Consider the following 26,936-nt stretch of genomic DNA (forward strand, 5'->3'; position numbering starts at 1 on the left):
CTCTGACTTAACAAAAATCTATATACCTCAAATATGGAGGTAATAATTGATTTTGCATCATTTGTCATTTGTGGAACAGAGTTCCAAATTCCATCATTCATCATGTATAAATATGTTTTTTATAATAGAGCCTATTTCTCAGGGAAGGGAAATCTAAACTAAAATGCTATGGTCGCACTGTGTCGTGATGAGAGAAAGAAGTAGTCTGACTGGAATGGCGACAAGCTGGAAAAGCTTTACTGGTTTTTCATGCACACGTTTTCAAAAAAACATTCCCAGGAAATCTTGCATATCTCAGGAGAGAAGTGATGTCCATGGGGCACGTGATTTTTCGAGCCGGTTCCACATGCATTTAGGTGGGCCGCCACATGGGCCTCCCCCAGAACCAACAATAGGAGGTGAAACGCCCGGTGCCTGAGCTTGCACTGGCTGTTTGGGTGGTCACCCTCGACTTCGTGGTGCAAACCCCGTTACCAACCAGTCGAGGTCCAGGTGTGCTGGCTTGGGATGGTTGATAGTAAATGTCTCTTCATGTCTGCCAAGGTCCAGGACACAAGTTATGCCATTGTGGTGTACCACCCTGAATAGCCCTTCGTAGGGCCACTGTAGAGGAAGTCTGTGCATGCCTCTCTGCACAAAGACATATGCACAGTACTGTAAGTCCTTGGGCACAAAGATTGGCATAGTACTTGTCTTTGGCTTGGCTTCGCGGACGAAGATTTATGGAGGGGGTAAAAAGTCCACGTCAGCTGCAGGCTCGTTTGTGGCTGACAAGTCCGATGCGGGACAGGCAGACATGGTTGCAGCGGTTGCAGGGGAAAATTGGTTGGTTGGGGTTGGGTGTTGGGTTTTTCCTCCTTTGCCTTTTGTCAGTGAGGTGGGCTCTGCGGTCTTCTTCAAAGGAGGTTGCTGCCCGCCAAACTGTGAGGCGCCAAGATGCACGGTTTGAGGCGTTATCAGCCCACTGGCGGTGGTCAATGTGGCAGGCACCAAGAGATTTCTTTAGGCAGTCCTTGTACCTTTTCTTTGGTGCACCTCTGTCACGGTGGCCAGTGGAGAGCTCACCATATAACACGATCTTGGGAAGGCGATGGTCCTCCATTCTGGAGACGTGACCCATCCAGCGCAGCTGGATCTTCAGCAGCGTGGACTCGATGCTGTCGACCTCTGCCATCTCGAGTACTTCGACGTTAGGGATGAAAGCGCTCCAATGGATGTTGAGGATGGAGCGGAGACAACGCTGGTGGAAGCGTTCTAGGAGCCGTAGGTGGTGCCGGTAGAGGACCCATGATTCGGAGCCGAACAGGAGTGTGGGTATGACAACGGCTCTGTATACGCTTATCTTTGTGAGGTTTTTCAGTTGGTTGTTTTTCCAGACTCTTTTGTGTAGTACTTGTAATGCGCGTCGAAAGAACCAAGTCTTTGGTCCAAACCAAGGCTTTTATTAACTAAAAGACTGGAGCATATCACAAGTAGGTCGACCAGTCCAGAATGACCTGGTCTGGCTAGGAGCAATCCTTTAAAACCTGCCAGTAGGTGTGGCTACACTCTCAACCAATCACAATCATCCTACACTACCATCTGTACATATGTACGTATACACATTGGTGATAGAATCTGTACTATCACAGTACCATGGCGGGAGATTGGGATCAGGGCTAGGTTCCCGAGCCACTCATCCAGTTTGATGAGCATTTCTGATGGCGCATCCTCCTGCCCGCAAGCACCATGGGGGGGGGGGGGATTCCATATACCAACTCCACCAATGAAGACTTCAGCTCCTCCTTGGGACCTGTCCGGATGGCGAGCAGCACCCAGGGTAGTTCATCTACTCAGTCTGGTCTGTGAAGGCATGACATTAGGGTGGCCTTTAAAAGCCTGTGGAAGAGCTCGACCAAGCCATTTGACTGTGGGTGATAGGCCATTGACCAGTGAAGCTGTGTTTCCAGCAAGTGCAACAGTGTGGTCCATAGTGCGGATGTGATTAACATATTCCTATCCGAGGTGATGTGAGCCAGGAGGCCGAAACGCGCCACCCAGGTGGAAACTGGCACATGACTCTGTGGAGGCGTCTGCAAGGGGAACCACCTCGGATCATTTTGTGAATATGTCCACCATGGAGAACAGGTATCTCGCTCCACTTGGCTCTGGCAGGGGGCCCACAATGTCCATGTGCACATGCTCGAATCTTCGCTGTGTAGTCTGGAAGGGCTGGAGCGGGGCCTTCAAATGCTGCTGCACCTTGGTGGTTTGGCAGTCCATGGAAATTCTGGCCCAGTGCCTGACCCGTTTGTGGAGGAATTTACGGTACATCATCTTCTGGCCTGCTGTTAGTGTCCTCCTGATGACTGATATCTGTGGCACACTTGTGACTTTTTGAGCTGGTTCGATATACACTTAGGTGAGCTGCCACAGGCAACAATTTAAGGTGGGAAGGGAAAGATTTAAAAACTACCTAAGGGGCAACTTTTTCCACACAGTGGTTGGTAGGTATGTGGAAGAAGCTGCCAAAGGAAGTGATAGATATGGATACAATTACAATGTTAAGAAACCTTTGGACAGATGCATGGACAGGAAAGGTTTGTCACAAAATGAGCTAAATGTGGGGGGAATGTCACGTGATGACATGGGGTTAGACTTTGAATCCCTTCTCTCTCTCCGAAAAAGTTAAAAAAGGTTGAAGTAGTTAAAAAAAAGGAAAAGTTGTCGGAAGACCTAGTGAACAGTACAAGATGTCACTAAAGAAAGACAAAACACCTGTTACTTTCCAAGAAATTGAACAAGAAAAATAGACAGATAAAGAAAAGAGGCCTACCTTGTGCGCAGAGCACAAAAAAACGGAGGCAATTTTTAAAAAAGCCCAAGAAGCTCCCAGATCCAGTGATCAGGATGAAGACTGAGAAGAACAGGAATTACATCTAGAACAAGGAATTATGGTCAAAAAGTCAGAAAAAATTAAAGAAACTTGTATATCTACAGCTGAAATGAAGAAATACATGGAAAATTTTCAACAATCTTTGGTGCAATTAACAGTAGAAGTTAAAAAGTGCAGTGAGAGTATGGTTCAAAATAAGAACTTTACAAAGAAGGTGGATAAAAAATTTGAAGTTGTTGAAGAGAAAATTAAAGGAAATGAATATGAAATTCAAAATGTTAAAGAACAGATGAAAAAAATTCCAGCTGAAGCAGCTGCAACAAAAGATCAACTAAGTCAAAAAATGGACATTTTAGAAAATTTTAGTAGAAGGAATAACAAAAATTGTTGGACTTAAAGAAGGTGTGAAGGTCAAGACATAAAGAGGTTTTTGCAATGTTGGATTCTGCAATCTTTGGGGCTAACTGAATTTCAAGGAGACATTGAGATTGAAAGAAAGCATAGAGCATTATGACCGAAGCTGCAACCATGTCCAATTCTGGTCAAATTACTTTGTTATGAAGTGAGAGAAAAGAGCTTGGAACTGATGGCAAAGCAAGTGAAAGAAAGACAATCTCCATTCATTTATAATGGAAATAAGATCTTCTTTTACTCTGACATAAGTTTTGATTTGTTGGAAAAAATGAAAAGAATTCAATGCTGTTAAAAATGTGTTGTGGAAGAAAGGTTACTTTTTTTTGTTCTAAGGTACCCGGCAGTTTTTGTTCATGTTGGGAAAAATAGATTTTTTACGAAACCCAGTGACGAAAAGGTGTTTGCAGATTCATTGCCTGAGAAAGAGAGGCAAGAAGTGAGTGATGTTTGAAATGAGAGATGATGCAGAAGGATTATAGAGAGGGAAAGAGCAAATGTTAAAAAAAAAAGTTTTTTTGAGAGAGCAAATTTTAGGGAGGAAAGTTTTTAACCTGAAAGGTCCATAAATGAGTAAAAATTTGTAATTGGCAAAGACTGTATAGATCCAATACAACAAGAGACAGTACAGTAATTCAAGAGAGTTTGTTGGGAATGTAGGCCTAACTTCTAAGGAGTCACGAGTGCTGGTGTGGTTTCGACCGCAACTCCTATAGATCAGGGTTTTAAGAATGTATCATTAATAATGTATGCCTTTGATGGTGGTTGTTGGGGGGGGGGGGGGGGGCTTTCTATCCTTTTCTGTTTTTCTTTCTTTTCTCTTTTTCAAATCACAAATATTCCAAAATATAATATTAGGATTTTAAAAATGAGAGAGAGAGATGGGAGTGGAAAGATGGATGTTTACTAGATTTAGTAAAGTGATGGCTGGAAAATTGAATTTTATTAGTCTTAATATTAATGGGATACAGAATCAAATAAAGCAGAAAAAATATTAGTGTATATAAAAAAGGGAAAAATAGATATTGCCTTATTCCAAGAAACACATTTGACAGAAAAAGAACATGAAAAATTTAAAAAAGATTGGGTTGGAACTGTATTAGCATCTTCATTTAATTCAAAACCTAGAGGTACAGAAATATTGATAAATAAAAATTTACCAGGGAAAATACTAGATACAATTGTAGAAGTAGCAGGCAGATATGTTATGGTAAAGATTTATTCAGAATAATGGACCTTAATTAATGTATATGCACTTAATGTAGATGATGGTAAATTTTTACAAGATATCTTTATGCAATTATCAAATGCTAAGGGAATAATATTAGGGGGAGATTTTAATTTTACTTTAGACCCTAAAGTAGATAGATCAGGAGATAAAATGATGAAAAATAAAGTAGCTAAAATTGTAATAGATGTAGTAGATATGGGGTTAGTAGATATTTGGAGAAGAATCCATCCAAGATCATTATTTTTATTCTTTTTGGCATAAAACATATTCATGAGAACAAAAGGTTGAATATCGAACGTGAGCTCTATCTCATTATTCACCTCTAATTTTATCAATTTTATTAGAGGAAGAACAAAAGACAGGTTATAGGTGGAGGTTAAATACAAAATTACTGAAGAAAAAATAAATTTGTGACTTTATGAGTCAACATAAATTCCTTTCTTGAAACTAATAATGATTCAGTAATGAGTAAGTTTGTAATATAGAATTCTATTAAGGCATATTGAAGAGGTCAAATAATAAGTTATATTTCAAAAGTAAAGAAGGAATATATGAAATAAGTAGATCAGTTGGAAAAAGAAATAATGAAATTGGAGAAGGAATTACAAGAGAAAAAAATGAGGTGAAAATAAAATTGTTAGAATCAAAAAAATTAAGAGTTAATACAATAAAAATATAGAATGGAGGGGGATATAATGAGATCGTGACAAAAATATTATGAATTAGGTGAAAGGGCTCATAAAGTAATACCATGACAATTAAAAGGAGACCAAGTTTCTAGATCAATAATTGCCACTAAGTAAACAACTGGTCAAATTACTTATAAAACACTGGAAATAAATGATAATTTTAAAGAATTCTATGCTAAACTTTATCAATCAGAATCTTTGAAAGATGATAATAAAATAGAAGAGTATTTGTGACAAGTTAAATTACCTGTGTTAGACGAAGATTGTCTTATATTTTTTTGAAATAGAAGTCTATAAGTCCCTGATGTCATTACAGAATAACAAAGCGCCAGGTGAAGATTGCTTTCCATCAGAATTCTATAAAGAATTTAAAGAGTTATTAGAACCTGTATTAATGGGGGTATTAGACTAAATGAGAAAGGTACATGACCTACCAGAATCTTCTAAAAAGTGTTAATCACAGTAATTCCGAAGAAAGGGAAATATTATTTACAACCTTCTTCATACAGACCCATATCATTATTGAATCCTGTTATGAGCCCAGAGAACTCCAAACCCCAGCAGCAAAAGACAAATAGTTATTTAAACAAAAGTTGCTTTTAATTATCTTTAAATATGAAAACAGGATCACACTTTAACTTATCACTATTAACTTAACTAACCTAACTTAACCCCCTTTTACTTCTAAGTGCACATATATGTAATGAGTATGTAAGTTTAGAAAAGTTCTTTAATTCACAGTCCAATCTCACTTCTCATTCCTCCAAGTTTACTGTTTACAGGCTATTCTTATACTGTGCAGAGAATTTAACATTTATGAAGTTCATCAGACTTTGGTGCTTGAAAGGTAAATGGTTACTGCTCAGGAAGATTCCAGTTGGTTTTCAGAGAGTGATTTATTGTTCCTCGGCACAAACTGGTCCCTTTTAATCAGCCATGTCAGTGTCTTGCCGAAGAAACTTGCCCCATCAGGGTTTTCCAGTTGATAATCCCTTTCTTTCAGGTCACCACAGTGTTCCTATTTGTTTCTCTTATTTCAAGTGAAATATTAGGCAGCCAGTCCTCTCCTCTCACATGAACCACAAGGGCTTTGACCAGGCTGAACTAAGCACTCACGACCCGTCTTCCAAATGGGGTTTTTCTACAAGCTTTCCAGCTTGTGCTGTTCCAGTCCCAGTTGCTGCTGCTGACTGTAGCACTGCAGAACTGATCTCTCTCTCTCTCTCTCTCTCTCTCTCTCAGAGAGAGAGAAAAAAAACCTGTTTGACTCTTTCTGCTTCGAAAACCACAGGACCCTTTTAGAACAGCAAGCTGCACTCCAGTCAGTCTGTGGCTCCGATCTACTCTTCATCTGTTGATTTTTGAAACAACAATCCATTAGAGAAGTCTCCTGGACACTCCCCAAAGTTTTGCAAAGTCCCCCAGGAGCTGCCTTGTCTGGCTTGAGCAGAGCTCTAGTATTTTAATTGAGATCTATTTTGAAATGTTTGTATGTGGCCTACACTAAAAAAAAACCTTCCCCAATTTATCTCCCAAAAACATATCTTCTTCTTCTTTGGCTTGGCTTCGCGGACGAAGATTTATGGAGGGGGTAAAAAGTCCACGTCAGCTGCAGGCTCGTTTGTGGCTGACCAGTCCGATGCGGGACAGGCAGACACGATTGCAGCGGTTGCAAGGGAAAATTGGTTGGTTGGGGTTGGGTGTTGGGTTTTTCCTCCTTTGCCTTTTGTCAGTGAGGTGGGCTCTGCGGTCTTCTTCAAAGGAGGCTGCTGCCCGCCAAACTGTGAGGCGCCAAGATGCACGGTTTGAGGCGTTATCAGCCCACTGGCGGTGGTCAATGTGGCAGGCACCAAGAGATTTCTTTAGGCAGTCCTTGTACCTTTTCTTTGGTGCACCTCTGTCACGGTGGCCAGTGGAGAGCTCGCCATATAATACGATCTTGGGAAGGCGATGATCCTCCATTCTGGAGACGTGACCCATCCAGCGCAGCTGGATCTTCAGCAGCGTGGACTCGATGCTGTCGACCTCTGCCATCTCGAGTACCTCGACGTTAGGGGTGTGAGCGCTCCAATGGATGTTGAGGATGGAGCGGAGACAACGCTGGTGGAAGCGTTCTAGGAGCCGTAGGTGGTGCCGGTAGAGGACCCATGATTCGGAGCCGAACAGGAGTGTGGGTATGACAACGGCTCTGTATACGCTTATACAACGGCTCTGTATACGCTTATATCTGTATATCTATATACAATACAAACACAGCATAATCTGTCACAATATGGATTATAAAATTGTGTCAAAATTATTAGCTAATTAATTAGTTAAATTTTTACCAAAATTAATAAATATGGATCAAATGGGTCTTATGAAAAATAGAAGAGCAGCAGATAGTATAGTTAAATTTTTAAGTTTGATAAATATAGCACAAAATAGAAAGATATCTGCAGTAGTGTTTGTGTTAGATGCAGAGAAAGCATTTGATAGACTGGAATGGGATTTTTTGTTTAAAACACTTAATGTTTTTGGGATTCCAAATACTATTGTAAATTGAATAAAAGTGTTGTATGATCAGTCAAAAGCAAAAGTGGATATGAATAGACAAATATCAAAACCTTTTTTATTAGAAAGGTCTTCAAGACAACATTGCCCATTGCCACCTTTTTTATTTGCATTAGTAATAGAGTCATTAGCAGAAATAATTAGAATTGATAAAGAAATTAAGGGATTGAGATAAGTAATAAAAAAACATAAAATTAGTTTGTTTGTGGATGATGTTATAGTATATTTAACAAGACCAGAAATATTTTTGAATAAATTGAATATGAGATTAAAAGAATATGGATTAGTATCGGATTATAAAGTTAATGTCCATAAAGGTGAGGTGATGCCTCTGGTGGATATGGATTATTCACAATGTAAAAGATTGGCAAAATCTAAGTGGCAAAATGAAGCAATTAAATGTTTAGGAATAAAAATTATTAGGAATATAAATAATTGATTTAAGTTAAATTATTCACCACTATTGAAAAAGATAGAAGAAGATCTGAGAAGATGGAATGATTTACCAATAATGTTAATAGGATGGGTGAATTGTATTAAGATGAATATTTTTCCTAGAATACAACATTTATTTAAATCGTTACCCATTCATGTACCAGAAATAATTTTTTGGGTTTGAATAAAATTGTACGAGAATTTATTTGGAAAATTAAAATGTCAAGAATTGGTCTCTAAAAATTAACATGGAAATTTAATGAGGGAGGACTAAGATTATCGAATTTTAAAAATTATAATAAAGCAGCTCAATTATGATTTTTTTGTCCTCCTGTTATCAATTGGGTGAGAAAACAGCTCGGGTTCAGGTTGAAATGAATAAAATTGGAGCAACTATCCCAGAACAAATTTTGTATAAATGGAATAGTGAATTTTTTAAAGGAAATATGGAGTACCAATTCTAAAACATATATTGAAAATATGGAATGGAATTCATATGGAGAGAGGGATTAAAAATTATAAATTACCTAAAATGTTTTTAAAACAAAATCAACTTATTCCTTTCACTTTGAATAATTCTTTATTTGATAATTGGTATAATAAAGGTATACAGAGAATAAAAGATTGCTTTTTTTGGATTAAAAAAAACTTTTGAGCAATTAAAAGATAAATATAATATACAAAATAATACAATTTTTGCACATACTCCCAGAACAAAGTCAATTTGAAGGTATAATAACAGATGCACCTATTATTAAGAAATTTATTACTAATATGTATATAAAATTTCAAGAAACTACAAGGAAAAAAAATATATAAATCAAAATTACGATGAGAGAAAAATTTAAATATACAAATTCAGGAGGAAGTTTGGTCAAAACTGTCAAGAAAGTGTTACAAATACAGTTAATGCTAGATATCAAATGGTTCAGTATAATTTTCTTCATCAATTATATTATACTCCACATAAATTGAATGGGCTTAATTCTAATTATCTGGCTAAGTGTTTTTTGATGTACCAATGAAATAGGGACTTTTTTACATTCGGTCTGGTCCTGTGAGAAAGTGAAATGATTTGAGTGTATTGTTAGGACAAATTATGAAGATAAAAATGCAAACAGATCCAAGAATATTTTTACTTGGGAATATATATGAAAAAGATATAAAACTGAAATTGGATAAATATCAAGAAATTTTTAAAAAATATAGCAATAGCAATGGCAAAGAAATGTATAGAGGTAACATGGAAAACAGAGTGTGGTACAATTAGACAGGTGGAATATTGAAATGGAAAATTGTATACCTTTAGAAAAAATTACATATAGTTTAAGAAATTGAATTGAAAACTTTTATAAAATTTGGAAACCATACATGGATTTTATCAATAAAATTCCATCCACTTTTCCACCGTACTCACCCCTCTCAATTAGAAATTATAAAAAATAATCAGTGAATATTATATATGTTAATAATATTATATATGTAGAAGTAGGTGTTCTTTTCTTTCTTTTGGGGAATAGGGATTGGGATGAATTTTTTTGTATAATTTTGTATGATTTACAATAATTACTGTATTATTGAATCTTTTTTGTATTGATACAAATGAGCTGAATGTAGGCACGTTAGACCAGCTGGAGTAGATAATTTGGTCAGCAGAGACAAGTTGGGCTAATGGGCCTGTTTCATGCTGTAAAACTCGATAGCCCCTTTCACACTGGCACTTGAACCCAGTAATTAACTGGTATTTTACCGGTTCATATACCAGTGTGAATGCTCTCAAACTGGTATGAGAGCTCCAAATTGATCCAGGAATTAACTGCCAAGGGAGAGTGTGTCATTGCCGATCTGTTTCAAATCAGCTCCAATGTGAATGAGTGACCTGGAATGCCTGGTCCCATCACTGACGCGCTGATGATGTTCTTGCGTGAGTGGGAGGTTCTTAAAGAGGCAGGGAATAGAAAGACCAAAAAATGTTTTTTTACTCAGCATTTCTCATGATCTTAGACTCATTTGCTTTTTCCAAAAAAATGGCTTAAAAATATCCCCCCAATTTTATATGCCAGATTGAAATCAGGGTGATAATGGTGAGTAATTCTGACATTAATGCTGTTGGTCCTCACACTGGTCATTGTTGTGTTGAGAAAGTGTCAGGTCCATGAGAGATAAGTCTGGACACAGGGTTTGCTAACAAAAGCTTTTTTTTATCAACACACAATTAATAGAAGAGTGTGGGGAAAATCATAGCAGGAATGAAACACACACACACGCACAATTTATAAAAGAGCATGGAAAAATGCGCACAATTTAATAAGACATGCACACACAATGTATAAAGGAATGTGGGAAAATACATGCATAAATTAATAAAACATATGCACACAATTTATAAAAGAGCATGGGAAAATCTACTGCAAGTATTGATCTATATACCACCCTAAGTAATCCCTTACTAATCACTACTACCTATCATTGGGGGCTGGTGGTGTGCTGTCAGTAGGGGAGCAGGGTGGTGAGCTTCAGACTGTTCAATCTGAGGACAAGCCCACAGACCAGCTTGCTCACAATCTGGTAGACCTAGTGTCAAATCTTTGTGCTTTATGAATGCCATCACAATCTGGCAGACCTAGTGTTAAAATCTAGGGTTAGGCCTTCCCACACTTTTATTGTTTTATTGCTGCTACCACTTTCCCACGCTCGCTATGAACTGTGCGTGCATACGTGCGTGTGTGAGTGTGTTATCCCCGATACCATTTTCCCACACCCGTCTTTGGTAACTAAAATCATTTCATACAAAATGCACTGAGTCATTGCTTTTGAAACCCATTGAATCTGTTTTCTCAGTCATTAGAGCCAGACATAGACCCCCCCCCACCTGAAGAGTGAGGGGCTGGAGTGAGGCGTGGGTGATCTCCTTATAGAACAAAGTATTCGCTGCCTGTGAGTACATATGTCACTCAGATCGTCGCCACTGGATGTTGGGCTCCCCTTAGCTCCGTGATACTGGGTTGGTAATGTGAAAGGGCACTGGAACTAGGTTTTCTTGGTTCAGTGCGATCAGCCCTTCAGATTCTAACCACCCCTGAATGAAAGATCAAGCTCAAAAATCACCATACCAATCAATCTTGGATTTTTGGAATCAACTGTTTTAAGCTATATTTGATTTTTCTTGACACCTTAAATCAAATCAGCTCTCAAGTTTCCAAATTCCAGGTAACATTTTAGTTAGGTGTAGTGAAGTGGGATTCACTAGAAGTGTGCTGTACTGATAACTAGTCCCGCCTCCCGACTTCTCCCCCTGGTGCCCATATATAACTCTGCCTAAACCCAGAACCCCTCTGAAGCCTGTTCGTGAAGCCTACCTGTGTTTTAAGCTAATAAAAGTGTTTGTTCTCCCTCCAGTCGAATGTGAGCTTTTATCTACGCTACATTAGGCAATCTCTTCAAATAATTTAACTTTTGGATAAATCTGTGCTGTACTTCATCAAGGCACATACTTCTTTCCTAAGATTTAGTACCCAGAACCACATAGATGTTTATCGCCTAGTCTAACCAGGATTTTGCATATCTCATTATTGTCCTGTCCTCTAACTACAAGTGCCATCATTCCATTTGTCTTCTTGATTACTTTCTTTTTCTGTCTGTGAGATCTATGTACATAGACCCCTAGATCTTTTTGCTTTCATGTTTTCACCATTTGGAAGGTCATATTTTTTTCTTTTAAGCCCTCAATTTTTTCCATATTGGAATCAAATTGCCACAGATTTATACAGCTGCTCCTTCTGTTTATATCCCTGTAGATCCATAGAACACAATAGCACTGAAACAGGTCCTATGGGCCTTCTAGTCTGAACTATTTTTCTGCCACATCCCACTGATCTGCACCCAGACCATATCCCTGTGTACCCCTCACATCCATGTACCTGTCCAAACTTTTTTTTAAATGTCAAAATTGATGCTGCATTTACCAATTCTGCTGGCAGTTCATTCCACATTCCCACCACTCTCTGCATGAAGAAATTCCCTCTATATTCCTTTAAACTCTTCAATGTTCACCCATGTCCTCTAGTTTTATCTCACCTAATCTCAATGGAAAAAAAACCTGCTTGCTTTATTCTTTTTACCCCAACATAATTATATACCTCTATCAAATCTCCCCTCATTCTTTTGCACTCCAGGGAATAAAGTCCTAACCCATTTAACCTTCAATTCCCAGCAAAATCCTTGTAAATCTCCTGTAGTTAGGTGAACAAAATAGCACAAATACTCTAAATTTGTGCTCACCAATGTCTTGTACAACTTCACCATAACATCCCAGCTCCAATATTCAATGGTTTAATTTATGAAAGCCAATGTGCCAAAAGATCTCTTTAAGACTCTACAGTGCCCTCCATAAAGGTTGGGACAAAGACACTTTTTCACTTTATTTGCCCCTGTGCTCCAGTTTTAAAGTTGTAGTCAAACGATTCACATGTAAATAAAGCACACATTTCAGATTTTATTCAAGGTTATTGGTATACATTTTGGTTTGACCATGTAGAAATTACATTATTTTTTAAACATAGTCTCCTTATTTCAGAGCACCATAATATTTAGGACATAGCAATAGTATGTATATTAATTAAAATAGTCACGTTCAGTACTTTGGTGCATATCCCTTACATGTAATGACTGCTTGAAGTCTGTGATTCAGATATTAATTACCAGGTGCTGAGTATCTTCTCTGGTGATGCTCTGCTGGGCATCTACTCCAGCCATCTTCAGCTCTTGCTTGTTTTGGGGGATTGTCCCCTTATGTTTTCTCTTCAGTGTATGGAAAGCATGGCTCAACTGGAATTAGATTGGTTGACTGACTTGGCCATTCAAGAATGCTCCAGTTTTTAAGCTTTGAAAAACTCCTTTGTTGGTTTTAGCAGTATGTTTGGGATCATTGTCTTGTTATAGATGAAGTGCTGTCCAATGAGTTTGGAGGCATTTGCTCGAACTTGAGCAGATGTTTCTATAAACTTCAGAATTTGTTTTGCTACTGCCATCAGCAGTAACATCATCAATGAAGATAAATGTGCCAGTACGTGTAGCTACCATACATGCCAGGCCATCACAGTCCCACCACCATGTTTCATTGATGAGATAGTATGCTTTAGATCTTGGGTTGTTCCTTCATGCCTCCACACTTTGCTCTTGTCATCATTCTGATACAGGTTGATCTTGGTCTTGTCTGTCCACAAGATCTTTTTACAGAATTCTGCAGGTTCTTTTAAATACTTTTTGGCAAACTGCAATCTGGCCATCCTGTTTCTGTGGTTTGCATCTTGCATGGCAGCCTCTGTATTTTTGTTCATGAAGTTTTCTGCAGGCAGTAGCACATTGACACCTGCTTTGTGGGAGTATTTCTGAGGATTTTTCTTCATTATGATGAGAATTTTGTCATCAGCAGTGAAGGTCTTCGTTGGATTGCCAGTTGCTTTGTGATGACTGAGTTCACCAGTGTGCTCTTTCTTCTTAATAATGTTCCAAACAGTTGATTTTGGTAATCTTAATGTTTGGGCAATATCTCTTACTGTTTTATTCTTGTTTTTCAGCCTCATAATGGCTTCTAACTTTCATTGACACAACTCTGGTGCTCATGTTTAAAAATGGCAGCTATAGATTTCAAGGGTGATTAAAAGGTAAGAAGCAAGCCTAGCTCTCATACCTGCACCAAATGAAGCAATTAAGCATACATGAGTATTCACAAACACCTGTGAAGCCAAATATCCCACTATTTATGCATAAAAAGTGCTGTAATTTCAATATGGTCAAACCAAAATAACTTTGAATAAAATCTGGAATGTGCACTTTAATCCAATGTGAATTCTTTGATTACAAATTTAAAACTGTGGAGCACAGGGGAAAATAAAGGTACAAAGTGTCTTTGTCTCAAACATTAAGAAGGGCACTATGGTGCCACTTTTAGGGAATTATGCCTCTGTATTCCTTGATCCCTCTGTTCTACAACACTCCTCAGTGCCCTACCATTTACAGCGTATGTGCCATTTTGCAGCCCATTTTTCCAACTGGAAATTGAAATAATGCAAAAAAGAACGAAAATGACAGAAACACTCAGTCTAAGTTGGCATCAGCAATGAAAAACAGAACTTAACATTTTTGTTTGAAGACCCCAAAATGTTTTCAGTTTCTCTTTGCATTGGTTCGGCCCAACCTGTTGAGTGTTTCCAACATTTTCTGAAATTACCACAATTCTAGTTTCTCCCATTTGAGGAAATATCCACATAACATCTGGACTGTCAGTATCGACAGAATGTTTAAAAATTACCTTCTTAACTCCAGTGAATGAAGGTCTAATCCATTTATTTGTTTCTTATTCATCTCAGAAATCATTGCTGAATTATTTTGAAAATAAGAATGGCCTTCCTTAAAATTGGAGACAGGTTGTAGTCTCAACATCTATAACAATATTTCCACACTTTTGCAATTCATCTCCTTGACTTGTGTCATTCTAACATTTTCTGTTTTAATTTCAGGTTTGCAAGTTATAGTTATTTCCTTTTGTCTACAGTCTTCATTCAATCATGAATCAACATGGCAGAACATATTACAGCTTGGAGAACTGCTGATTCACAATCTCCAACCACCCAGGATTCAATCGTGATCTCGGGCGCTATCTATGTGGAGTTTGCACGTTTTCCAATATAAACATGGGCCTCTCCTCCAGGTGCTCTGGTTTCTCCCAGATTCCGTTGATATTTGACCTCTTGTGTCAGTGCGTTGCAGCATCTGGAGAAAAGTTGTGATGCTACTGTAAATGTGTCCTCATCAGCTAGCAGAGAGGCCTATTTTCACCGTGTGTGTCTCGAACATGGGAGGGCATTCCAGTCAATGCCAACTGTCTGAGTTGGTGGTGATATGTAATTACATATCACCACAGAGTTATCCAAATAATTCTGCTTCCCTCAACATTATTTATCATTCTGCAGGTTTTTGGGAATCATGTATCTAATTAAATACTGATAGAATGATGCACTCCAGACAATTTCAAAGTTGCTCCCGCCTGCTATCCGTGTCCTCCGCGATCTGCCGATGACGTTTCACTTTCGCTTGGCTAGGCCTGGGATCCGTTTCCGCGCTCGGCTGCGCATGTCTAGATTCACGCTCTCGGCGTTCGGCTGCCCGCGCCTTGGTCGCTATGGTAACGGGCCGGGTCTTTCCTTCCTCCCTCCCACCCCACCCGGTCAGGACGCGGGATGTCGACGGTGTCCAAGGTGGTCCTCGGTGTTTCCGCTGTATTGACAGCAGGGACGGTGGCTGGAGTTCACCTCAGGCAGAAGCAGGAGAGGGAGGTTGGTCTCAGATCTAGGATCAGAATGAGGCCTCGGACCGGAGTTTGTGGTCTTGCGCCTGTTCGCCGGTAACGGGCAAGACCTGCTGGTTGGGGAGGGCCCGGGAAAGGTGAAGGTCGGAGCACGTGACCTGACGCGGGGAACCCTTGCCCTGGCACGTTCGGCCGTAGGAGCGCGAGCCTGCCTCCCACTGCCGTTAATCGGTCCGGCAGGCGGGAGCCACGGCCGAGGATCGTCCGGACCGTGGCTTTCGGCCCACGATCCCCACACCGCGCCTTTGTTCCGGGCGTTTTCCGTATTAAACGTTTGAGAGGCTGCTTCTTTCGATCTTTACCACGTGTTTTATTGGAACAAACCCCAGTAAATGACGTTTTCGGAACATGGGACTGGAGTGCGGGGTTAATGCTGAAGAGGAAGGAGGTCGAGCCTATTCTTGTAAATTGTCCGATGCTGCCCAATGTTTATGTGGCAGCCAATGTGTTTGGTTTGAAAAACAAAACCTAATCATAGTATTTGTCTCCATTCTTCATATTTTTCCTCTCGTTAGAAGGGTGTGTTGTCAGGACGACATAAAGTTGGTAGCTTGTATGCTCGCAGCCCCTCCTGAATGAATACATTTGTTTCAACTTTCTACAAGTTGTTGATCTTGAGTGGAATTTTGGAAGCTCTTAATTAATAAATATCTGGGCTGTTTGCACTTGGCTGTGACACTGCAGAGTGAATGCATAGAACAACACAGCAAGACCCACTCTTTGACCCATCTGTCTGAGCCAAACATGATGTTAAATTAAACTAAAACTCTGCTACTTGTGTATGATCCATTTCCTGCATTCGTGTAACTATCTAGAAACCTCTTAAATAATATTGTTCTGTTCACATCACTAGAGCAGCTGAGACACCTGCAGTCTCAGTGTGTGTATTTTTTAATAAAAAAATGGCCCTGCAAATCTACTTCAAACTCACCCGCCCACCCCCTCATCTTAAGTGCCTGTCCTTTCCTATTTATTTTTACCAAGGAGAAAAAGAATGTGGCTGTCTTCCCTGTCAATTGGTCTCATAATTTTATAAACTTCACTCAGCCTCTGACACTTCAGAATAAGGGAGACCAAATTGACTACTGTGATCTACCCCTCATTATAGGTTAATGGCAAAAAGAACCTAAAGAGGTGTTGATGCACACCCAAAACAAGATACAAGATGGAAATTAAGGAGAGTGTTTGGAATTATTGCCCCAGTGGACATGAGGTGAATAGCTTCCCCATCATAAATTTAAGAGATGCAGAATAAAGATGAGTAGAAATCAATTGTATCCACCACATACTTGCTTTCCATATATGATAAAGACATTCTGAAAGATGGTCTAAATTGTGAGCTTAATCGTGCCTTGAAATAGGAAGAGGGGAAACGTAGCAGTAATATGGTTAATTTTATTATTAGTAAGATGGAAAGTATCCTTTAGATGTCAAATTGTGTGATCAGCAGCAAACAAGTTGCCAGTATGAGAGACATCTTGAACCAATCTGGTTGGATGATGGAGGGGACAGGCAAGGGTTTCATTTGGTGTGTTCTATATTGGAACCAATATCTTTGGAAAGAGCAGACAAATCCTCATAATTAAAATAAAACTAGGACCATTGAGGGTTATAGTTTCTAGATTATTGCAAATAATCATGTGCAAATTGTCAGGGGGATATAGAGATTAGGTAGGTTAATCAAGTGGCTGGAGGCATTTTATGGGAAAATAAAGTTCCATTATTTGATCAATTTTAGGATGGTAATAAACTAACAAGATGATATTCATTGTTATGTTAGCTTGTGAATGTTGCAATAAGACTAAACCCCTTTTCATTTACTGTAGAGATTACGAGAAGGGGTTTACAGAGATCTGGAACGACAGGAGCGCAAGAAAGAAAATATTCGGATCTTGGAAGAACAGATCAGTTTGACTAAGAAGCTGGAAGCAGAACGACTTGGGCAAACTACCTTGTCTTCTGGGAGTTCTCAACGAGCTGGAAAGCAATAACTTGCGTTTTATTGACACAGTTTGATGACTTTGGATGCTTAATTGATGATGGATATTTTCCCTTATGCTGGGAAGAATACAAGAGAATTAATTAACTAATCGATTAAAGTGTAAAAAGCTACTCCTAGTTGTTGGATGAATCTATCTGTAAACTCTTTCTATGCCAAAAGTTTAGTAATATGGAAGATAATGGTGAGACGAAAAGCTTAACTGCTCGCCAAATGGATGAATGCACAAGAATGGCTGCCTCCGAAGGTTTGGAGGAAGGAGAAGTTGAAGGGGAAACTTTACTCATCGTTGAATCTGAGGACCAAGCCTCAGTGGATCTGTCCCATGACCAGAGTGGGGATTCATTGAACAGTGAACTAGGTGATGAAGGGGATGTGTCATGGACAGAAGAAATGTCCTATTATTGTGACAAATGCCAGAAGTGGATACCTACAAGTACGTCTGTTTCTGAACATCTTTAATAGTGATGTTTTTAGTTAGTGTGGAATAAGAACTTCCATTTTAATCTCCTATTGCGTTCAAAGTTAAATGAGAAATAGAGTGGTGAGTGTATAAAATTTTCTTATTTTACTTTGTGTTTTCATATAGAATGGATTGCTGGGTTGAGGCAAGTACCGTGCAATGTTAAAGAAAACATTGGATATATACATGGATAGAAGAGGTTTAGAGGGATATAGGGCCAACACAGGCAAGTAGGATGAGCATGGGTGGGATATTTTGGTTGACATGGGCAAGTTGGGCTGAAGGGCCTGTTTCCACACTTAGTGAGTCTATGATTTGCTTCTAAATAGAGCAGAACTCTGGAACTTCATGGTGAAGCTGTTTGGAGGTAGCTGAATGTGTGAAAAGAATTAGAATTTCTTAAGCAAGGTATTTAGGGTGTTTATACCTATGGTTGCAGCTAAATAAGATATTTTGATGTTTGGAAATGTAGAGAGTCAACAGTTTACAAATAGGACTTCCGCTTGCACTATTTTTCATTCTTGTGATCCATAAATCATACTGTGATTTTAAAAAATGGTCAAGTGAAGGGAAACGTTACACTGAAAAAGCTGTCAAATTCTGGGAAATGCCTAATTGAATTTCCAGACTGATGCAACCAAGCTAAGAATGATTATTTTTCATTCTGTGTAAGTACATCTTCAATTAGATAATGCTGATATGAACAACATTATACAATCTGATTGGTCAGTGGAGTGACTCTGTGACTATTGATTGCTAATATAACTAGGTTACCAAAGTGGTCAGGGATTTGGTTTAAGCCTAAGAAAGTGGATTTCCACAATAATAGAATATTGGTTGCAGAAATTCTTATTTTTCTAAATAGAGTTTAAAGTACTGCAGTCACTTTCCTTTTGCATCCATCTTTCAGGGATAAAATAGAGAGATTGCAGAACAATTTATCTAAGATGGTTGCTTCCGGCATCTGCTGATGTTAAATTTGATGGGATAATTCAATAGAAATCTTGGACATAAGCCTAAAAGAGGATGTAGAGGTTCTTGGGTTAATTATTTAGTAGCCTGTGAACTCTTAGTTACTGATGTCGGAACCTGTTTTATTCTGGATTCTTCAGGAGTTCAAGGGGTAAACAACTGACAAAAGTTTACATTTCCATGAAGGTTGAAAGGACAGGAATGTTCCAGCCAGTATGTTCTGAACAACATTCCTTCACGGTAGCCTAACCCCAATTCGCGAGGGCTGTGGCAAGGGGCTAAAATATATTGTTTTGTGAGTGAATCTGCTGGCAACTAATCCTGAATGTGTTTAAAAAAAGGCTCGTAGTTCAGTTCTTGTCAATCTATGGATTTTAGAAGTGTTGTGACTTGAAGCTAGTATTCAGGGGTATTCTGATGGGGCAGATAACTTTGTCAGGTATAGAAAAAGATTGGATGCACCAATCTTAGCCACACTATGATAACTGATCAAAGAAGCAAAGAGAATAGGGTTTTTTTAAAGCAGCAAGCTATTTTATAAATTGCATAGAGTGAAAACATGATACAAGTAGAATCAACAGTAACTTTCAAAAGACAATTGAAGGTGATGTTTACGGTGCTATGGAGACAAGTAAGCAGTATTAACTGGATGACATTCAAAAAGGCATAAGTGATGGGCTAAGTGTCACCATCCATGCGTATCATTAATGTGAAATAGGTTTTACAAGGAAAATATAGAGTTTGGATCTTGTCATAGTTTAGAAAGATGCCATTATAAAAGTAAGTTCCATCACTAAAAAAAATTAATGGAATAAAGGAATGCAAAAAAAAATTCTCTTTGTATTTGCCAATTTAAATATGACATTGTGCAAAAACAACATCCTGTAGATCAGTGGTTCCCAATCTTTTTTATGCCCTGCACCCCTAAAATTTTTTTATATGTTCTCGCACCCCTTAAAGTAATAATTTATTTAAGAATAAAGATGAAGGTGACCAAAACAAATTTGCTTAATCAATTTTTAATAATATATAAACAAAAATGAAACATATGGAAAAGAAAAAATATTACAACAAATTAAAAGTTGCATAAACCCTACAAAAAAAATTAAATTTTCATCCATGCATGAAATTTCTTTTAAAAACTTAAAGAACTGATGTTCAAATGTTCATAAGCCAATTTAAATTTAATGACTCGTTTGTTCCTGTTTATTGCTTGAGTTTTTCAAAACGTGGCACTTTTTTGCTGATAGCAATCCACATGTCTGCCTGTGCACCCAAGCGATTTCTAGATTTTGTCTTGATTGACAAAAGGGTACTAAATTCAGACTTGCATAAGTATGTCGTCGTGAATGGGATAAGCACAGTTAGTGCTTTTTCACAAGTCTTGGAAACATGTCCATTGCCGAACACCAATATTGTTCTAAAGTTTTGCTTTCAAACTGCATTTCAAGAACACGATTTGTGCGCAGTTCAATAAGATCTTCCTTCAGCGCTTCATCATCTGACATATTATCCAAATTGAAGGAGTATGGATTTATAAAAAAAAAACTGAAATGTTATCTCGCACCCCCTGGGTGGGAAACCTTGCTGTAGATGATACTGAAATGTTCAGTAGGTTGGGTAACATTTGTGGAGAGAGCAACCTGAATCTGAAACGTATTGGTTCTCTCGCCATAGATGTTACCTGATGTGCTGAATATTTCAGCTCTTTCTGTTTTTAGTACTCATATTCAAGGGATTGTTAACATGTTCATAAACCAAAATGGCACTTTTTAATTGTTTTATTCTTTGTAAATAATTTCTGTGAATCTATTGAGAAAAATATTGTAAAGTTGAGCACAGGATATAAATGAAGAGACTGAAGCAAATATGTAGTGTGTGCTATTGGAACATGTAAAATGTTACAGTGATGTGTTAGGGTAGTTGAAGAGAAAGATCTTTCTCCATTCTAAATCCAGAGCAAGTCTTAAAATTGTTGCAACACCTTTACACAATGAAATCTGAATACAGTTTTTTCTTGAGCTTGTCAGGATGTGTCCTATACTTTTTAGAATGGCTTGACTTGGAATATTTTATTACTATGTAGAGCAGTTACTTTATTACTTTATTGATGGCAATCACTTTTTTTGGTCAACCCGACTGCATTTCCTCCCCTTATTCCCTTTCAGCTCAGTTGAGAGGAGAGCACCCCAGTTACTTGCGAGGCGATAACTTCTTCCGATTTAGTTGCTCAGACTGTGCAGAAGATCAGAAGGAGCACTTTGAAAGACTGAAACTCACGTGGCAGCAAGTAAGTATGTGCAAAAAGTACCCACATGGATTTTGTTTTCTGAATAAAATCTCTTGCCATTTTGCAATTTTGGGCTAATTTTCCTTACTTGTTTGTGTTTCATTATCTCCAATGTTCTATATTAGACATGATGTTGAAAAACAGGAAAATATGGACGAGTTAGCTGAACACCCTGTTGCTGGAAGTTGTTGGAGTCTATAATTGAAGAAATATCTGATCATTTAGAAAGGCTTTATCTAATCTGACCATGTTAAAATGGTTTAATGAAAAGAAAATCATGTGAAATAAATTTGTAAGCATTCTCAGAGAATATAACACATGGTGTAACTGGATTTCCATAAATCATTTGGCAAGGTGCCCCATAAAAGGCTGCTGTACAAGATAAAAACATACAGTATGGCAGGGTTTATTAACGGTTTGAAAATTGGTTGTTGCATATCAGATAGAGATTTGGATGAATTTTTTTTCAGACTGGAAATATGCAACCAGTGGAGTTTCCCACTAATTTTTTGGCCCTCAATTTACTATCTATATTAATGATTTGGAAGAGGGCATAGATTGTAAGATACTCAAGTAAAAATACAATGAAGGAGAAACTCAGCAGGTCAGTGTTCTTTATATAGCAAAGGTAAAAATACATAACTGGGGTTTCAGGCTTGAGCCCTTCAAGGTATGGAAAAATGTCAGCAAGTGTCCAAACAAAAGAAAAGAAGGGAGGCGTGGCTGCAAAGGCAGAAGGTAATAGGTGGAGAAGGGAGGGAGGGGACAGCAGTAAGGAAGGGGTGGAGGAATGGCTGGGTAAATAGAGGGAAGGGGGAGGAGAGTTGGAAATGGGAGGGGGAGAGGAGAGCAGGTTAGCAGAAACCAGAAAAGTCAATGTTAATGCCATCTGGCTGGCGTTTTTTTTAACCCGAAGGACATAAGGAGGAATTCAAACAATCCAACGGGGATTATGATGGCTGTCTTTGGGATGTCCTCTGGGTGAACTGGGATCTGGTCTTAGCCCCTGATGAGGTCAACCTTTGAAAATCAGGTGGTGTTCCTCCAATTTATAGGTGGTCTTAGTGGAATAGTACATAAGGCCATGGACATCTTCATTGGAAAGACTGGGTGCAGGTTGGACAATCATTTCGCTGAACACCTTCATTCCGTTTGCACCAGTGACAGAGACCTCCCAGTAGCCAACCATTTTAGTTCTGTATTGCAGTTCCATACTCACATGTCCATCCTGTCTCAGTGGTATGAATGATCTTTAAGCACGACCAGATTTCCAGTTGCTTTATTTATAATTTAAACAATACTATGGCAAAATCCTTTTCTTTGTTAAACTCCAATGCAAAGTTCATATTTGCCAGGTTCTTACTCTGTAGTCCCTCAGTGGTCCAATGACTCTACTGACAATAACTATTTACTGGAACTCTTCTTAAGGTTTAATAATAACCTTCCAATGGAATCAGGTACATAATGGATAAAGAAAAATATTGTGAGAAAAAATATCTGGGAAAATGGTGACTTTATTTTGCATAATACATACTGTTATGTAATTTATAATTTATACGTTGTGTGACTGGGTTGCTCTTGAGAAGTCAAATACGAAAATCTGCAGACATTGTGATTGAAGTAAAAGTACAAAGCTGGAGAAATTCAGGAGGTCAAACAGTGTACTTTATATAGCAAAGATAATGATAATGACCAACGTTTTGGGCTTGAGCCTTTCATCAACATATGTTTTGATCTGCTCATTTTCTCCAGTTTTGTGTTTTTGTTCTTCAAAGAGTTGGTGTAGACTTGTTTTTTGTTTATGCTTTACTGTTCTCTGATTCTTTGGCTGTAAGGGAAATTTGGGACATTGAGGTTATGAAAGGTACTATGTAAATCATACTTGCGCCCACACCTCCCTCATCACAGTCCGGGGCAACAAATAGGTCTTTCAAGTGAAGCAACATTTCACTTGTGTATTCACAGAATTGATTTACTGCATCCAATGTTCCCTTTGTGGCCTTCTCTATGTAGGAGAGACTGGATGCAGACTGGGAGAACACTTCGCTGAGCACCATCGCTCTATCTGCACCAGCGACAGAGACCTCCCAGTACCCAACCATTTCAGTGTCACACTCCCATACTCACATGTCTGTCCATGGCCATGTGTACTATCCCACCAAGATTACCTGCAAATTGGAGGAACAACAACTGACATTCCATCTGGGAACTCTCCAGCCAGATGGCATTAACATAAACTTTTCTGGTTTCTGCTAACCTGCTCTCTTCTTTTCCCCTCCCCCTCTCCCTTACCTTCATCCTTTCAGCTCTCTTTTTCCCCATTCCCTCTCTATTCACCCAGCCATCCCTCCTCCCCTTGAATGCTGCTGTCCCCTCCCTCTCTTCTCCACCTATTACCTCCTGCCTTTGTGACCATGCTTCTTCCTCCCCCCCCCCCCCAATCTTTTATTTGGATGCCTGCCCACATTTTTCCATACTTTGATGAAGGCCCCAAGCTTGAAACATTGGCTATGTATTTGTACTTTCACCTGCTGAGTTTCTCCAGCATTGTGTTTTTACTTCAACTACAGATTTTCATTGTTTAATTCTGTAAATGCCATTCTTTTTCCATGAGCTCCCATGTGCTGTCGTGTTTGATTGAAGTTTTTGCTTTCTCTTTGTTTTAGGTTGTGATGTTGGCAATGTACAATTTATCGTTGGAAGGGACTGGACGCCAAGGTTACTTCCGTTGGAAAGAGGATATTTGTGCTTTTATTGACAAACACTGGGCTTTTTTATTGGGAAATAGGTAAATCCTCATCTCACAGACTATAAATGATCTGATACCTGAAAAATAGTAAATGTTGGGGATATTGTGAGAATTGAGTTATGCATAAGTAAAATGGTGTTTCAAATTTCCCTAATGTACTCTGGTTTGAGACAAAACAGTAACTTGAATTTACTGAGTATTTCTAACACAATGTCAATCAACAGTTATGGAGAATTGGATTGTAAGCATATCTTAAAACAGTTATATATATATACGTCTTTATTTTGGCATTTAAGCACTTGTTCAATGTTGACGAAGCTGTGTTATTTGCTGTTTGAAAAATGTAAATTTGGCCTCACCGGTAAATTTTATACCATGCTAATAAGTAAATTAAATTGCTTCCAAAAAGGAGCATGAAATGGGTTTAATCAGAAATTGTTCTGAAAATTTACAAGGCTTGCATTTTCTGGGTCAAATATCTGATGCTCCTTGCTTTCATTCTAGTTCCTCAGACTTTTCTGAGCCATATTTTCCATTTGATGTCACTGTCTGTACAGTCAGTTTAGCAGTTGCTCCTTTCAATTAATTTCTACATCTTCTAATACTGTAACTACACTCGGGAGTTCAGAGGTCCCTCCTTTATCCCCGTGGAATGTCTGACCATTTATTTTTTTGACAACTATTTACTGAGCAAAATACTACAGAAAATTGGCAGTGCATGCTGCATGGCACTAATTTCCTCTCATCACATTAGATTTTCTGATTTCTGTACATGCTTCTCTGTCTTACTTGAGTAATTGAATTCTGGTTTCAGTCAAGTTTTAGAGATGCTGTGTCTTACTCCTTTGCACTATTTCATCAGTATATATCACCATTTCAGTCTGTTCCTGTCTGTACCATGCCATTTTGTTCTCCCAGCAATTCCAACCTTAACCATCACTCTAGTTTGCCAATACTATTTAGGAGCACAGTTGCTACAGACAGTGTACATGCCTGCATTTAAACCTGACCTTGGGTTTTGTCTGTGAAGAGTTTGCATGTTCTTTTTGACTAAGTTATTTTTCCCACTGGTACTTTGGATTCCTCTCATATATAAAAGACATAATGGTTTGTTGGTAAATTCCCTAGGGCGATTGGTCGAAGGAGAATGAAGATGGAGTTGATGGGCATATAAAATGTAATGCACCATCTCAACAGACAAGTGTAAGGGAATCAGGAAGTATGGAGTTAGTTCAGAATGTTAAACTGAGATAGAAGGTCAGTCATGAGCTGAATGACTTAATCACAGTTTGGTTTCTTGCATTATGAATGTGATAGCAGGAAATCAAAGCAGATATTAGTGTATAAATGAAGATTCAAAGATCTCTAATTCCCACCCAGTCATGTTTTTGGTTCAAATAAGTGTGCCTTGTTTCATGAAGGGAAAAACCTAAAAAAAGTTAATAATGTTTACTGAATACTAATACTAAAGACCAAACCAAATAAAATGTCCAAAATTAAAGTACAAAGGCTTGTGATTGTGTGAAAAGTTATTGAATTCCCAGGTTATAGTGGTATTTTCTATGTTAATTTTTCATTTAGAGATGCAACCCGGTAACAGGCTCTTCTGGCTCATGAGCTCGTTGTGCCCAAATATACCCATGTGACCAATTAACCAACTAATCCCATATATCTATGGAACATCAGAGGATACTGGAGCATTGGAGGAAACTCACACAAACATAGGAAGAACATACAAACTCCTTAAAGTCAATGTACATTAAAGGAAGCTTAACATCACTTTTTAGAAAATCATTTACTTTCACCAAAATTTTAAGTATTGTCAGTTTTTGTGAAAGGGCTTGCTCGTTGAGAGAAAATACAGCAAAAAAAAATTGACAAAATAGAGAAAATTTGTGTGTTATGTTGAAAAAGTAGTTTAAATAAAAACATAGTTGATTGTGATGTTTAGCTTGCATATGGGATAACTGAGGAAAAAAAATTGCTCTATAAAAGTAAATTGTAACATGCCAAAATATCTTTAAACATTGAAAATAAAGTGGCATTGCTAGCAGTCATGTCCATAGGCCAAAAGATGTGGGTTCATGCTCCGGTCCAGAGTACCTAATCTAACTTTAGTTCAGTCCTATCCTAAGCACTGTCCTTTGCATGAGGCAGGAAAGTGAAGCACCACTTTTCTTCTGATGTTGACTACTTTTTTATTTCTGTGGTTTTCTGAACCTATGACTCTTTACATTTTAGGAAAAAGACCTCAACTTGGTGGAGTACTGTGGCAGGCTGCCTCTCTGTGGGCAGCCCAGTGTACTTCCGCTCTGGCGCTCAGCAGTTTGGTGAACCAGGTTGGTGGAAATTGGTGCACAACAAACCTCCAGTCATGAGGCCAGAAGGGGAGAGACCATCAAGCACCACATTGAAGACGAGAGGTGGGCTTAGTGTTTTTTATAAAGGAGGAATGATGTTGGTAAATCAATTGGTATATCTCCAATTTTTCAGATAGGTCTTGGAAGTTTTTAAAGCTACTGTGAAGGTTAATTATGTAGTAGGATTGTAGTCTGATGAACTGGGTAATAATTAAGAAATAGTTGATATCAGAAAAAATTCTCATGCCTCACTGATGATGTTGTGAAAGATTTCTTCCCTATATCTGTACATCTCATGGATGTTGATTCAGTTTGTACCTTCATATTGTTTTAAAAAGGTGAGTTTATGCAAAATTTCTATCCCTGTTGACTCCATTATTACATATGTTATTGTAAAGGCTTATCTCCCTTAACATTTTGGAAATATATTGAAAAAGATTTGAATAGTGTTTAACTGTTGTCTTAGATCAATTTAAGTCCAAAGTAAGAAGTTTTGTCTTGGAAGATTCTTATTATAAATGATCAGTGATGTATATCAAA

General features: G+C 38.3%; 3 protein-coding genes across 3 annotated transcripts in view; 2 read left to right on the forward strand and 1 right to left on the reverse strand.

The window, feature by feature from the left end:
* The window catches only part of LOC138760829 (transcription factor Ovo-like 2), a 36,022-nt gene extending 20,234 nt beyond the window's left edge, over positions 1 to 15,788 (reverse strand). Inside the window, exons 1-2 of the mRNA XM_069932021.1 lie at positions 14,508 to 15,788; positions 5,454 to 5,563 (exon numbers count right to left, since the gene is read on the reverse strand). Of these exons, the coding sequence (XP_069788122.1) occupies positions 5,454 to 5,563; positions 14,508 to 14,638 (241 nt within the window). The 5' untranslated portion in view covers positions 14,639 to 15,788. The remainder of the gene's footprint in view (positions 1 to 5,453; positions 5,564 to 14,507) is intronic.
* On the forward strand, positions 15,385 to 17,554 carry pet117 (protein PET117 homolog, mitochondrial). Its single transcript, XM_069932023.1, has 2 exons — positions 15,385 to 15,531; positions 17,390 to 17,554. Exons 1-2 carry the CDS (start codon positions 15,436 to 15,438, stop codon positions 17,552 to 17,554), a joined length of 261 nt encoding a protein of 86 aa, XP_069788124.1. The 5' UTR covers positions 15,385 to 15,435.
* A 178-nt stretch (positions 17,555 to 17,732) lies between these two features.
* Positions 17,733 to 26,936, forward strand: part of kat14 (lysine acetyltransferase 14) — a 32,288-nt gene continuing 23,084 nt past the window's right edge. The window contains exons 1-4 of the mRNA XM_069932010.1: positions 17,733 to 17,998; positions 21,166 to 21,287; positions 23,954 to 24,075; positions 26,278 to 26,459. Of these exons, the coding sequence (XP_069788111.1) occupies positions 17,734 to 17,998; positions 21,166 to 21,287; positions 23,954 to 24,075; positions 26,278 to 26,459 (691 nt within the window). The 5' untranslated portion in view covers position 17,733. The remainder of the gene's footprint in view (positions 17,999 to 21,165; positions 21,288 to 23,953; positions 24,076 to 26,277; positions 26,460 to 26,936) is intronic.

Source organism: Narcine bancroftii, chromosome 4 (genome assembly GCF_036971445.1).
Source record: "Narcine bancroftii isolate sNarBan1 chromosome 4, sNarBan1.hap1, whole genome shotgun sequence".
In the NCBI taxonomy this organism is placed as follows: Eukaryota; Metazoa; Chordata; class Chondrichthyes; order Torpediniformes; family Narcinidae; genus Narcine; species Narcine bancroftii.